The 14,867-nt window shown below is 42.5% G+C and overlaps 1 protein-coding gene across 2 annotated transcripts in view; it reads right to left on the bottom strand.

Annotated features, from left to right (window-relative positions):
- Positions 1-7,959, bottom strand: part of LOC147614454 (GTP-binding protein, HflX) — a 156,060-nt gene extending 148,101 nt beyond the window's left edge. The window contains exon 1 of one of the 2 annotated variants that reach the window (XM_086780986.1): positions 7,421-7,959. In XM_086780986.1, coding sequence (XP_086637112.1) covers positions 7,421-7,846 — 426 coding nt within the window. In that variant the 5' untranslated portion in view covers positions 7,847-7,959. The remainder of the gene's footprint in view (positions 1-7,420) is intronic. The other variant, XM_086780985.1, reaches the window with a different exon arrangement.
- Between the last annotated feature and the right edge of the window lie 6,908 nt (positions 7,960-14,867).

Below are 14,867 nucleotides of genomic sequence, written 5' to 3'. Positions count from 1 at the left end.
TGGTACGGAACTCGTGTAGGAGTGGCGATCCGTGTGGAGCTGCTGGATCTGAGAAGCCAAGGATGCCATAGACTGCTGCCATTCCGGAGGGACTAGTATGTCAACAGGTTCTGCCATGAGAGGAGATGTTGATGTAGAGGCTTTAGGGTGATGAGGCTCTGGGGGTTTTTGCTATTGATGACGCCGCTAGGCTCTAGTAAGAACCATCGGCTGGAGGGTGCGACATCTGGAAATCCCGAGAGGAGAGGCTACGTACTGGTGAAGCGGCTATAGACCATCCAGTATAGTAAGGGCGATCCTCTGGGACTGGGCTCGCACAAGAGTCTGCTACTGGAGAAGAAGGTACAGGGATAGGGGCAGCTACTGGTGTCAAGGGTGTATACTCCGGTGTAGAGGGGCGCACCGTGAATGAAGATGGATTAACGTCCTCAGAATAGGTGCAATATTCATGAAAAATGATGCTTGTCCTGTGCATCCGTTCATCCCAATGCTCATAGACATGTATATTCTCATTAGCAAATATATGGGTAGATTTAGGGGCAGATTTAGAGCAGATTTTGCAGCCCTACAAGCTCCCGGAAGTGCCCAAGACATAGCCCAATGGTTGGGACACCTTTTGGGCATAGTTTGGACACAAAATATGACTGTTTGGACAATGTTTTGTGGGGAAAATAGGCAAAACCGACTTGATTACGAATTCATTCCTTTTTCCTATAAATAGGATCATTAGGCATTCATTAGAATCATCATTCAAAGATCAAGAGGATCCATTTGTCAGAGTCTGCAAGGCAACAAGGACACAGTGGTGGATCAACAGGAGCTTCTCTTGTTCGATTGCAAGTAGAGGGTTGCAAGGATCTTTGGTATGCATCATGAAGCTATGAATCAGCAAGATCATTGTATATATAGCATGTTTTGGTAATATATAGTAGATTAGGTCTCTCTCTCCTTCCCTTTTGTGTCTTTGCTAAACATAGGATTAGCGTTATCTTCTTTGCTTAGCGTTAATCATGAACACGCTTCCGCAACGCATGTTACATTGGTATCAGAGCTTAGGTCATCCTAGGACAGTTCTTAGTTTATATTTGGTGCATGCTGAATTAGGGTTTTTGAAATTAGGGTTTGTGTTTTAGGGTTTACGAGCAAGATTAGGGTTTGCGTTTTTGCGTTAAATTTGCATTTTTGCATCAACTTTTTGCTCATTTTCAGCATAGTATAGTGCTAGAAAGTCTAGTTTTGAGCCTAGCATGATCCTAGGGAGTTTAGAAAGCAAGTAGAACTCTAGAGTTAGGGTTTTTGGGCTGATTACAACAGGAAAAACAGCAAAATAATATCATGAGTTCAGAGGCAATGGACGATGACTTTCTCACGACTTTGCAGAGTCGTCGAAGACAGGAAGATGAACGATACAAAAGGGAACAAGAACGCTATGCTCGGTATGAACAAATCATCGTTGGGGCCAGGTTTAGGCAACAACTCATAGAAGAGCTTCAAGAAGAGATGCGTCAAGACCCACTTCTATACGAGCAAAGATGGACACAACTCAAGGAGACATGGGCACAATTCATGGCAGCATCAACAAAGGCCAAGAAGGAATCACCTAGGGTTGTAAAGCAGCCCATGACCGAGAGCGTTTACCCAACGAAAAGAGAGCTCCTAAGACAAGAGTTCTCGGGAGACGTGATCACAGAAAGAGGTGTTTCCGAGGAGGTGCCATTACCCGGGATGCACATGCCAGAACCAAAACCAAAGCCAAAGCTAGAGCCAGAAGTCAAACCAAAACCAGAACCACAGCTCGCGCAAGTGGATCTTTCCAAATCCTATTTGGAGGAGGATGAGGTCAACCCGATAGTTCCCAAGGAGGTGGATCTCTCCAAATCCTATTTGGAGAAGGATGAGGTCATCTCGACAATTTCAGAGGAGTTTTCAGAAGATCTAAAGACCAAGCCAGAGAACTTGAAGACCAAGTTAGAGAACTTGGGGATTGAGCCGATGGATATGAAGTGCAATCTTCAATTGGACCAGAAGGAAAATGGAGCAAAGGTGTATGGATTACCCCAGTGCTCCAAGCTTAGCAAAAGGGGATGTCATGTGCATCCGTTCATCCCAATGCTCATAGACATGTATATTCTCATTAGCAAATATATGGGTAGATTTAGGGGCAGATTTAGAGCAGATTTTGCAACCCTACAAGCTCCCGGAAGTGCCCAAGACATAGCCCAATGGTTGGGACACCTTTTGGGCATAGTTTGGACACAAAATATGACTGTTTGGACAATGTTTTGTGGGGAAAATAGGCAAAACCGACTTGATTACGAATTCATTCCTTTTTCCTATAAATAGGATCATTAGGCATTCATTAGAATCATCATTCAAAGATCAAGAGGATCCATTTGTCAGAGTCTGCAAGGCAGCAAGGACACAGTGGTGGATCAACAGGAGCTTCTCTTGTTCGATTGCAAGTAGAGGGTTGCAAGGATCTTTGGTATGCATCATGAAGCTGTGAATCAGCAAGATCATTGTATATATAGCATGTTTTGGCAATATATAGTAGATTAGGTCTCTCTCTCCTTCCCTTTTGTGTCTTTGCTAAACATAGGATTAGCGTTATCTTCTTTGCTTAGCGTTAATCATGAACACGCTTCTGCAACGCATGTTACAATGCTACACTCGGGGAGGATAGCGCCAAGATAAGGATGACGCCTGAGTATAAAACAATAATGATCCAGATCATGTTTAAAAGTACGAACACGGATCACCCACACGTCAAATTCTCAGAGGTGAGAAGTCGGTGTGGCTATTTGAATGCAGTAATGAATGGGATGGAAAAAGGGGGGCACACTCACTGGAACAGGGGCTGAGACTAGTGGAGAAACACGGGTAGGAGAGGGCACTATGGATTGAGAGTGTGTATCCTGTAAATAACTGAAATCATAGGTTTCCTCAGCCATAAGCCGTCGGAGAAGAGGGTAATGTGTGTCCACGTGATCTGAGAGGTGCTTTTGAACCCGTAAAAAGGGATATTGGCCCCGGAGGAGTGGAGAGCCCGCAAAAGAATGAAATGGCGGATTGCTGATATGTTAATACTCCACATTATGTGAAATGTTTATACCCAAGAAAATGGCAAAATCACACCTGAAGGAGGTTGCCATAATAAATAGTGTTGCTGGAGAAGAAGCACCAAGGGTAGTAAAGTGTTGCTGGAGAAGAAGCACAAGGGTAGTAGCCGTCAATCCAGGGAAAACACCAACTACACGTGGCTGATCCAAACACAAGCGTAGACCACAGGAGGCCAACAATGAAGAAGGTACGGGTGCTGAATTCGTGGAGGACAGCTGCACGCTGGCGCGAGGGAACCTGTATGCAGGAAGGCAGCGGGTGCAGGCCGAAACTGCACGCAAGGTGGTGTCGTTTCGTAGGGGCCCGTAAGGTAAGTTTATGGTTTTTTTTTTTAATCTGTTTGTACACAAGGCATTAAAGCCTTAGAGTCATGACCTTTGGTTGGGTTATTAGGTGTGTTGGGTTTTTTTAATTTAAAAAAATCAGCAAAGCAATCGTGCACTTCGCAACGGCAGCCGACTGGAGGAATTTCCACGAAGGGGTGCGACTACTCATGGAAGGGGTGCCAGTCCATGAAAGGGTGCCGGCTGAAGAGGTAAGCCTCCTGGATTGAAGGGTTGCTTCTTGTCTTGCCTCTATTCAATAGTTTCCTGCATGGCTGGCCCAAAATTAATCAACAAAAATTGGGAGTTGGGGGCTGAATTTGATGGGGCATTCTCTCTTGCTCTTCCATTCAACACTTCGTACACCCAATTTTAAGGTTTGGGCGGGCTAATTTTAGGGTTAGGGTTAGGACTGATTTTAGGGTTAGGGGGGTTAGGGTTTTGGCCATAACACAGGGCGGAAAAAAGTTTGCTCTGATACCACTGTAAAGCTTTTATAGCTTTATTAACATGATTAAGACTTAATTAATAAACATAAGACAAATGCTGCAGGAAAGACTGAGTTGTTTGCACTGAGACAGGGGCCTTTCTTAAATAGAGGCCGAAAGGGTACAAGTGAAGAGACACATCCATGGGAAGGGGTGTGGCTCTTGAATCAACGGTTATGTCCTTTGGACTTAGGGGTGTGTCTTTTAATGAATAGACATGTCCTTTGATAGTGACCCATGTGTAAGGGTGTGGGTGTCCTTTCGATTAATAAGGAATTAAGGAGTAATTAAGGAGAGATTAACAGAGTTAGTCACAATCATGACACAAAGGCTTTGTAGAAATCCACAAGGCATCTGCCTTAGCCTGCTCAATGAGTCTCCTTAGAGTGAAGATATGATCTAACGTAGAGAAGTTCCGATGGAATCCGGCCTGGCCTGGTGCGCAAAAGCCCTTCGTCTTTGCCAAGGCCTTGAGTTGCGCCTCAAGAACTGATCCATAAAGCTTTGCCATGATATGGCCGATCACAATGGTCCTGTAGTTGCTGGGATCCATGGTATCCCCAGCCTTGTGGATAGGGGAAATAGTATGAAGAGACCAAGTGTGTGGAAAGCCCTCCGAAAGTGCTCTGTTAAATATGTGCGCTATAAGTGGGGCAAGGGTTTTGGATGGAAAGGAGAGGTTCTCTCCTCTAATCCCTGTGTGATCTTGGAGGCAACCATGCTAGAGTCTACTCGTAGCTTTCTCCACCACGCCTATGGTGAAAAAGCTAGATGTAGTGGGGCGAGGCTCTCGTGGTTGTGAAAGGGGGGGTTGATCAGGATTGTGATATAATGAGTGGGTGTATGTGTGCCAAATATGTGGGCCAGTGATGGGTGTGGATGGTCGGCGTTCCCATATCCGGCGCCAAGCCTCCTCAGAGTTACCGCTCAAGAATAGTTGGTATAGCTCCTAATTCATGTGCGCCTTTTTTTACGACAACTAAGGGACTGGTTTAGTCTCTGAGCTTGTCAGGCCGAGGTTTGGCCCATAGCTACTTCTCGTAAAAGACGGGCACGTGTAGTACGGCACTCGTCATCATACCAACTGTTATGGGGCATATCCCCACATTGAACACTATTTAATATTTAACAACGTCGACAAATCACTTTAACACATGTTTATAGTCTTGCAAGGTGCTTTTCTCAAACGTACTTTGCTGTCAAGGTTCGGGATTTGGAGTTAAGGATGCACAAATTAAAAGGTAAACATTAACTGTTGCACCTCTTTGGGACGTAGATGTTGGTATGATCCTTTGTTTCAATGGCACTTGACACAATGAGGAGCCCACGTATTTATGAGGTAGGCTCTCAACAAGCCAAATCAGAATACAAGTTTAAATGAGACAAAGGCACCACTTTTGGACAGATTTGCAAACATCTTTTTGGACCCAGTGTGCCGCCTCAATAGTCACCCTCCCATCCGAAGGACCACACCATAGATTATAGCAGATGCTCAACCCCAATGTAAGTTTCCTTGTCACCTAAGCAAGATGGAGAAAAAATTGTGACAAGTTGTTCAATTGTGACCTAGTCACGATTCTTTGGTTGCCACATCTCTATTCGTGAAGAACAAAGTCAGTTCAGAATGGTCATGTGTGGATTATAGAGCCTTGAATAGGATCAGAGTCACCATAAGCTTTTTATGCCTTGGATTCGACATACTTTGAGAGACTAAATATGGGGCCAAAATACTAGAATTAAAGAGTGATTATCATCGGGTAAAAATTGCCGGGAAAGACATTCAAAAGAAAGCATTTATGTAGAAAAGGATCAATATGAGTTCAAAGTGATACCATTTGGTCATACTCATGCGTCAATGTCATTCAACAAAATCACGATGTGATTTTCCAAATTCTTAATTGGAAAGTGTGTGCATGTTTTTTCCATAGAGCATTTAGAGCATCTAGAAAAAGTGTTGGAGTTGCTCAGCATTCAGCCCTACACCAGCCTTGAAACCCAGCAAATGTGAAAATTTGTCAAGGCCCTTATTTCAGCAATGGGAGGAGAGCAACAAATGCTCTGTTCCCAACCACTTAGTTGCACTCTAGGCATAATGAGTGTTGCATGCGCGGAAGCTTTGCTATACTAATCCACAACCCTAAGCTTGATTAAGAACAAGATACTGATTTAAACATGATTAAGAAAGAGGAGAGAGAAGAGAGAGATTGGTATCAGGGTTTTTGTGTATTTTATATGGTACAAAAAGGTTGCTTATGAATGTACATAACTTGGGCCCTTCGTCAGTCCCCTATGTAACACAACTACTGTGCGGAAGCGTGTTTAATGATGAGTAACGCAAAGCAATAAAGATTAACGCTTATCACATGCTCATGACATAGAGAAGTAGAGAGAAGGAGAAGAGAGAGACTTTACTTAATCTACTACTATATATTACTGAATGAATGAGTAATTACAATGATTGTCATGGATCCAATGTAGATCTAGACTATGAATGCTATGAATGAACGTATGCTTACTGTCCTCCACTGTGCGTTGATGGAAAACACTGATTTGGAGATGTACTTGGCTCATCCGAACCGTTAGACAAGATGTCCTTGGTCTTGGCTCAGCAATCTCTATCTTTAAATGATTATGAATGACCCATGAGCTGCCTTTATATAGTAAAGTGATAGCAGGTCATAATCAGGTCGGCTTTTCAGGCCATAGAAAGTCATCAAAATTGTCATCAAAATGTGTTCATATTGTGCCCATAATATGTCCCAAACATTGGTGCATGTCTTGTGCACCTCCAGAGTCCAGACACCTATAGGGCCACCAAAATGGCTCCAAACTACCCATATACGGCCTCTAACTTTGCCCTTAAGGCGGCTGTAAGGAATAATCATGTCTACCTCACATCGGATTAAGGTGTGCACGTGACACCACAGGGGTGACCTCTGGCCCTACATACCTTCTACTGACTTAGAAGACTGCTACTATGATCAATGACTGAATTGATAATGCTGAATTATGACTTCATATTTATATACTTTGGTGAGATGCTGGTCAGCAAGCCCCAAATGTTGTCAGCCTGCTGTGGATATGAATATTCCTGAAAATACTTATTAATTGGTTGTGCTGACTGTATTGTTGTCCCTTGTGCTGGCCTTCATGGTGATGATAGCCGATTGGCTGCAAGAGTCCCCCATGGGCTGCTGCTGACTATGCGTTGAAAAGCCCCTGATGGCTGCCGACAGGGTTCCCATGCCCTCTTACTGATGATGCTGATGGTGACACCGATGATGATGATGATGACTGCTAATGCTGATGACACTGATACTAATGTTGGTAATGTTGATACTGCTGATGATGCTATACTGTTGATGGTAATGATCTCCTAAATACTGTTTATCTGCTAACTCCTTTACAGTTTCACGGAAAAGAGGTACCCTTTCAACACATGTTAAACAATTTAACTATTTTTCAGAAGTTTTGCAGAAAAAGAGTCACCTCACGTCCATGTTGAAGCTTGAACCGTTCAGAGTCATCTTGGGTCTTCTTGGCCATGTCTGGATCGAATTTGGGGCGTCCATTTTGAGACTTTTCTAGTGAGAGGAAGCTCTCATCACCATCATCATTATAAGCATTATCTTCGTTGGACAGCAACCGCCCGTGGTCGTCCCCTTCTCCTTCTTCTTCTTCTTCGAAGGGAGAGGAGGATAGTGTGAGGTTGGCATCCTCTGCTGTTTCAGGGCTCGCAGCCGAGCAGAAGAAACAGTGCTTACGAGCAGAAGAAATGTGTAGCGTGCGGAACGTCCATGGCTTGTGCTTGGTAAAGCCGGACCAGAGTGATGGCGGTGAGCTTCCTGTGCAATTACTGGCAGGGAAGGTGGTCACTGCTGCTAGTCCTCGCGTTAGCGCATCCAACGCCATCATCCTAGTCTCTCCCGGCCAACTGTGCCATTTTATCCTCCAAGTGTTCTCTTTCTCTCTCTCTCTCTCTCTCTAACCGAATGGACAGGTCTAACCCAACGGACACGTGTAAAAAACAGGTGTAAAATGGTTGCTTGGCCTTGTGTAACAACATAAGTGTAAAATGATTGCTCCCCTCCTTATGACCCTAATTTTTCATTTAAAAAAGCTCATATGGGTATTGTACGTCCATTTACAAGTGGCCATCAAAACACCGAGCCAAGTTGGACTCAGAGAGGTTGAAAAATGAGCAGTGCAAGCATGTCCTTATAATGCTTTTAAGATCAAGCAATGGAAAAATGAGCATAATGCTTTTTTATATCCAAAAGACCTCTAGAAGTATGACCTAATAATGATTGTGTATGCATATATATAACATTTGTCATTTTCAATCTTTATCAACATGGATATGTATTTTTTATTTATTATTTTTACAAGCCTAAACCATGATATTTAACTTTTAATGTTTTAAAACTCATAAAACACACCAATTGTAGTAGGAAACTTAAAAAAGCCATAACTTTTGTGTCTGGACTCAAAACTGAGTCAAATTTGTAATCGAACAACTTAGATGTAATGAAGTAGGTTTTGGGTGCACATGCACATGGGGAATGGGGCCTAGGCACTTGAGCTCAGGGACATTTACATGTGTACTTTTAGGGGACCCTATATGAGGCATAGAGCTCATGGACATTGTACCCTTTTGATCATTATCCTTTCATGCGTACTCTTACTCTTCGGAGCTCTAAGCTTCCATTGTGGACTTCTCCCTCTTGAGAAGCTATGTTAGTACTCCATTATTGAGTGCAATAGGTGCTACTCCCTATGATGAGTGGGACGTGTGTGTACTCCATGCTAATGGGTGCAATCCTTAGGTTTCCTTCAATGAAGGAAACCTAAGGATTGCACCCATTAGCATAGACTACACACACGTATCTATGCAATGAAGGAAACCTAAGGATTGCACTAATTAGCATGGACTACACACACGTTGTCGTGCCATGGCACGTCTATGGTGTGAAACCATGCAGGTGAGGCCATCAAATATACATCCAGATGCATGGGGTTAAATGCCAAGACGAGTCATTATATGATGCCATGTACATATGTTCATATTGTAAATGAGGTTCAATAAGACGAGCTGAGGCTGAGCCAGATCTAGGAGTTTTTGTATATGAGTGTGGAGGGTGATGGTTTTGCTGTTACTCAGAGCTCATGGGCAAGTTAGAAACATCCAGTTATATATGATGGCATGAGTGGCACGCCAAAGGGATAGATTAATGATGTTAATGGCCTCCCATGTGCATAATGTGTAGTAGCTTCTTAATGGTATCGATGGGTCAAATTAGTGAATACCTCTTATGGAATGCAAACATGAGGGCATGCCAATGCTCAAAGGAATGCATTTATGAAGACATGGGAAAATACTTGAATGAACAATTGGGGATTCTATAAATCACATGGCTGATATGATGATTTATAAACTATGGAGGCATCAAGACTAATGGAGATTTAATGGACATCACAGTGCCAAAGAATTTATTGAATGCGGGGAGTAAAATTAGATGAACTACTTTGCATTGAGAACCTTACCTTAATGCTAAGGTTAGGAGTATTACATTAAGAGGGCAGCATACGTGGAATAGGGAATGTTTTCCTTTTAAATTGAAATTTTCTGGATATTAAAGGAAAACATGCGCAGCCTTTTGGAAATGGGGAATGCCGATTCTTTAGCTGCAAAAGGTGGTGTGGGGGCCGGCTTCCTCGCGGGAAAGAGGAGAAAAATCAGACGAGGGCAGGCGGCGCAGAACAGAGGGGAGGGGAACATCTGCAGAAAGCGTGAACCAGAGTGTTGTCAACCAGAGATTATCATTTCGAAGCTATATCTTCTGTTCATAGCTTGTAGGTGCTAGAAATGAAGAGTGAATCGAGTACTACAGGAATATATGCTTTTTGGAAATTTCATATTCACAGTCTGCGCTGAAGCGACTGTTTCATCCCACGTTTCTCCATCACGTAATCAGCACTGAAGCGACCTTTTGAGGTTAACCAAAAATAAAATCAAAGTGTAAATTCGTGGCAACGTTCAGATAAGTTTTTTTTAAAAAACTACTTCGTTTATTTTAGAAAAAGCGTATGACTCATAAATCCTTAAAGGATTTGGAATATGAGTAAAGCTTAGTGAACAAGTTAATGTTTTTGGGAACTTGGTGTTTTGTGGGAAAAAGGTTTCAAAAGCACATTTTAAATCACAGGAAGTTGGTCTTGCTTCTGCTTGATTGAGTTTTGGAAATCATGAGCATGTTATGCCATCTTTTGCTTGTGAGATGTTAGAATATTAAGGCAGGTTTTCAGGTGACTAAGAGCATCTTGAAATGATGGTTTCGATGGCACTGGATGTAAAGAATGTAAATGGTCACATGTATATGGGAAAAATTTGAAGGTTTTGTTATGCCTACATGTGAATGGTTCAAAGGATTTGGAGAAAGGAGTCAATGAGTAATGGAACAAACACTTGGTATGCAATTTTGTGCAATCATCAGGATGAATTCAAGGATGTATTGAGGTGAATCGACACATGTATATGTCATTGAAAATGGTGATGTTCAATACTCCTTGGGAAATTTTGTGTGTGAGTTTCCTTGTTAGATTTGGTACCCACTCTCACAGCTAGAAGTCTCGTACTTTCCTGGCTGTACCGCACACATCACGACAGCTCTTTTGGTGAACCCGACGTGAAACTGCTGGGGTGAGAGTGTGGTGAAATATATAGGGAAGCTATGGCTGAGAATTCTGAGGGTCAGGGGGTTCATTTCGACCCCGGAGTTATGCAGATGTTTCAGATGTTTACCATGTACATGCAACAACAACAAGCTGCTGAAAGAGGACAAATTTCCACGACCAAAGCATTACAATCAATTGTGAAAAAGATGGATCAATTTGATGGGAAGGACATTACAAAGTACCTGCGCAATTATATAAAGGAGATGGAGCTAAACAGGGTGACTGAGGAGGATATGGTTCGAAGTTTCGAGCTGGTATGTGTTCCTGAAATAAGAGAGCGCATAAGAGGATTGCAGACAGCACATGGTGGCAGAAATTGGGAAGAGTTCAAGCTTGCTTTAAAGGATGAATATTTTATGGAGGATTCTGAACGAGTGACCAAACGAACTTTCTTGGAATGGGTCACAAAATCTAAAATGGGAATTTCTGCCACAGAATTGCTAAGAGAGTTTGAGAAGCATTATGCGCAGCTGTCAAGGATAGAGCGTGCAACTTTGGACAGAGAAAAAACAGAGCTCTTCTTACAAGCAGCTGGGAAAGATCTCCAGGAGAAATTGGAAATCCTCCTTGAGGATAAGGATACAGAGCAGGGATTAAAGAGTGATTGGAATGATGTTGAGGATGCAGTCACTATGTTAGCAAAGCGGCAGCGGAGGAGGGATAAAATGGTGATGGGCTCTGCAACCCCCATAACTGCTGTTACCCCTGAGAATCTACCCAAACCAGCTGCTACAATTCCAAAGGTAGATGGGCCGATGGATGAGCTTATCAAGGGTATGCGTGACCTAAAATTGAAGATGTCCAGGATTGAAGAAAAAGGTTTACCATTGGGGCAGGCTTCTATGCAAAGGCCTCAAAGCAAAGAAGGGTTTACATATAGATGCATATGGTGTGATGACCCAGAACATGCAAAGAAGGATTGTGCTAGCTATACAGAAGCTCTTAAAAATCAACTTGTGTTTTTCAAAGATGGGAAAATCCATCTTACAGAGACTGGTCTTCCACTGAGTACAAACTTTGGAAAAAGAGGGATGAAAAAGCTGGTAGAGGATATGGCTGCTAGTCATGCCATTTCTATGGTTGAGGCAGCAACCTATGGATTAAAGGTTGGTCAATTAAAGCAAGGATTTGAGAATGATGAGGATTATGAGAATGAGGATTTTTGGCCATCAACAATGGAATTAATTGCGTCAAAGAAAGTGTCAAAGCAAGCTTTGCATGAAGCAGGTGATTGTATACGTCTTGAGACTGGCTGGGAGGAGCCTCTGGATTCTTTATCTATTCATGCCTAATTGCCAAATGCCAAAATAATGAGGCACAGGTAGAGGAGAAGCGTAAAAGGGAAAATGAGGAAGGAGGGCCATCAAAAAGAGTTACACGTGGAAGTGAAAAGAAAGATCCTGGGCCATCACATATGCCTCCACAGCATAGCAGACCTCCACAGGATGTTTTAATGGAAGAAGTGCCAGCAAAAATGAAGGAGAAGGGTAAAGGGAAAAGTCCACTCTACAAGCTTCAATCTGATATTGAAGCTGCAACAGATCTCAAAAAGGTGCTTGAAGAGAGGATTCTAAACAGCAGGGTGGAATTCACACTAGGGGAAGTCTTGGGGATTGCAAAGAAAGAATTTCATGATGAGATAATTGATATTATACGAAGGAAAAGGCAGTCCATAATTGAATCTATTCCATCACAAGGGGAGGCAAGCACTTCCAAGACTCATGGAGTACAGGTACAGAAAAAGGAAGAGAGAGAAAATGTGGTGGAATGTAATCACTCTGCTGATGGGGCACGACAAGTGCGCTTTGTGGAAGAGGATGATGAAAAAGAAGTTCTTACAAAGAGTCATTATTCCAGGAGCCATTGGGCAAGAGCAACCACTGAAACCCTTGTCAAGATAGGTGATTTGGAAGAGCCATATGTCGCTCTAATTGATCATGGGTCTGAAATAAATCTTATGGCTAAAAATCTCTACAACAAATGTAAGTGGCCAATGGATGTGGATCATGGGTGGATGATTAAGGCAGCTAATAACTCGTCTGGAGAGCTTTATGCAGCATGTCCAAATGTAAGGGTAACTATAGGGGATGTGAAAGATGATCAGAACTTCTTTGTTCAGGAGATGTCATCGTATCCCCTCATTCTTGGGCAACCCTACATTACAGCTGTAAGGATGGAAACAAAGGTTTTGGATGATGGTTCAGCATATGCAAGAATAAGGAGTAAAGATGGCAAAAAAGCTGTTCAGTTTTTGACAGTTTGTATTAACCATGAAAGGAATCGTGAGTCTCTTCGGGCACAGTCACTTCCAAAGATAAATAGAGAATTCATGAATTACAGGGAGATGAGGGATTTTGGCCAGGTGCCATTGTAAGGCGGGATTCCAATGGTACAAGGAAAAATGAGTTCTCGCAGGACTCAATTAATGTAAATAGTTTTTCAGCAAATTTTCAGGGATTCTCCAGCTATGGGTCACTGGTTTTTGTAAAAAGCAAGGATTTGAAGCGTGGCATGCGAAAACATATACAAAATGAACAAAAAAGTTTTGAGCAGTGTGGTCTTTTGGGGAAGAATGAGTTTATTTCAGGGGTGCTTGATGAGGTGTCATTTGTAGATACTATGGATGTGCTTTTTGATATGGGAAGAGCATGCTTACAGGGTGGAAATGAAATGATAGAGGTGTCATCTGTGGAGATGTATGATATAATCCAGGAATTTGAGGGGGTGGAATGTAAAAACATGAATTGTGAGATGGATGCTCATGTTGATACAAAGTACAAAACGGTTGCAAAGAAGGTGAAACCAGTTGCCTTGCCCTTGCCACCAAGAAGCAAGGAGAAGATAGATGAAGCTTCTATGCAACCAAATCTTAGAGATCCGAAGAAAATTGGGCATAAATTTACTCAAGAAACTCTAAAAGAGCTGAAGATTGGTGAGAAGGATTTTCTGTTGCCAGTCGAAAGGGAATGCTTTGAGGAGATGCTTGTAAAACATGGGAAAGCCTTTGCTTTTCAGCCGCATGAGATAGGCTGTGTTGATCCAAGTGTAACAGCACCAATGGTGATCTTTACTGTTCCACATGTGCCCTGGAACCTGCGGCCAATTCCAATACCAAAGGCTCTCTTGCCAAAATTGATGGAATTACTAAAAGAAAAGATCAGGATGGGAATCTTGGAGCCATCATGTGCCCCATATTCCAACAGATGGTTTACTGTACCAAAGAAAAATGGGACATTGCGCTTTATTCAAGACATGCAACCTGTAAACAAAGTCACAATCAGGAATGTGGGAGCAGGTCCAATTGTGGATGAGTTTGCAGAAGCATTTGCAGGGAAAGCTATATACTCTATGGGTGATCTGTATTCGGGATATGATCAGTTCCAGCTGGATATACAAAGCAGGGACTTGACCACAATGAGAACTCCTTTGGGATTAGTAAGGATGTGTACCTTACCACAGGGAGCCACCAACTCAGTGGCACATATGATGAATGGAATGAATAAAGTCTTACGAGACTTCATACCACAAAAAACTATGCCATTTTTGGATGATGTGCCAATAAAGGGCTGTGATGAGAAAGACAAAGATGAGGATTTGGATTCAAAGGGGTGCCGCAAGTTTGTGGCAAATCATATAAAGGATTGTGACATGATTCTATCCAGGCTTGAAGAAGTGAATCTTACTTTATTTGGGCTGAAATCAGTATTTGGAGTTGGTGAAGTGCTAATAGTGGGACATCTTTGTAGTACTAGTGGACGCCGACCTTGTCCAGCCAAGATAGATGCAATACAAAGAATGAAGGAAACATGCATTAATGTTACAGAGCTGAGGAGATTTCTTGGAGCATGTGTCTTTTATGTTATTTGGATCCCACATTATGCACATGTAGCAGATCCTCTTTATCAACTTTTGAGGAAAAATAAAAAATTTCTGTGGAGTGCAGTACATATTAAAGCTATGCAGAAGCTGAAATATTTGCTCCAATCATCACCCACTTTGAGAAAGGCAGATTATGAGTGTGGCAGGCCTGTGATTGTTACAGTTGATACTAGTCCTACTGGGATAGGATGGGCAGTAGGGCAAGATGATGAGGATGATCATAGGTATGTAATTAGATTTGGAGCAAAGGTATTAAGCTTTCGGCAACGAAAGTATCCACAGATCAAGAGAGAGTTATGGGGGATAGTCACTGCTCTAAAAT

The sequence above is a fragment of the Cibotium barometz genome, chromosome 42, assembly GCF_041138505.1.
Source record: "Cibotium barometz isolate CiBa-2024 chromosome 42, ASM4113850v1, whole genome shotgun sequence".
NCBI lineage: Eukaryota > Viridiplantae > Streptophyta > Polypodiopsida > Cyatheales > Cibotiaceae > Cibotium > Cibotium barometz.
Note: the sequence above shows the minus strand (reverse complement) of the source record. Positions and strands in the feature narration are given on the sequence as shown.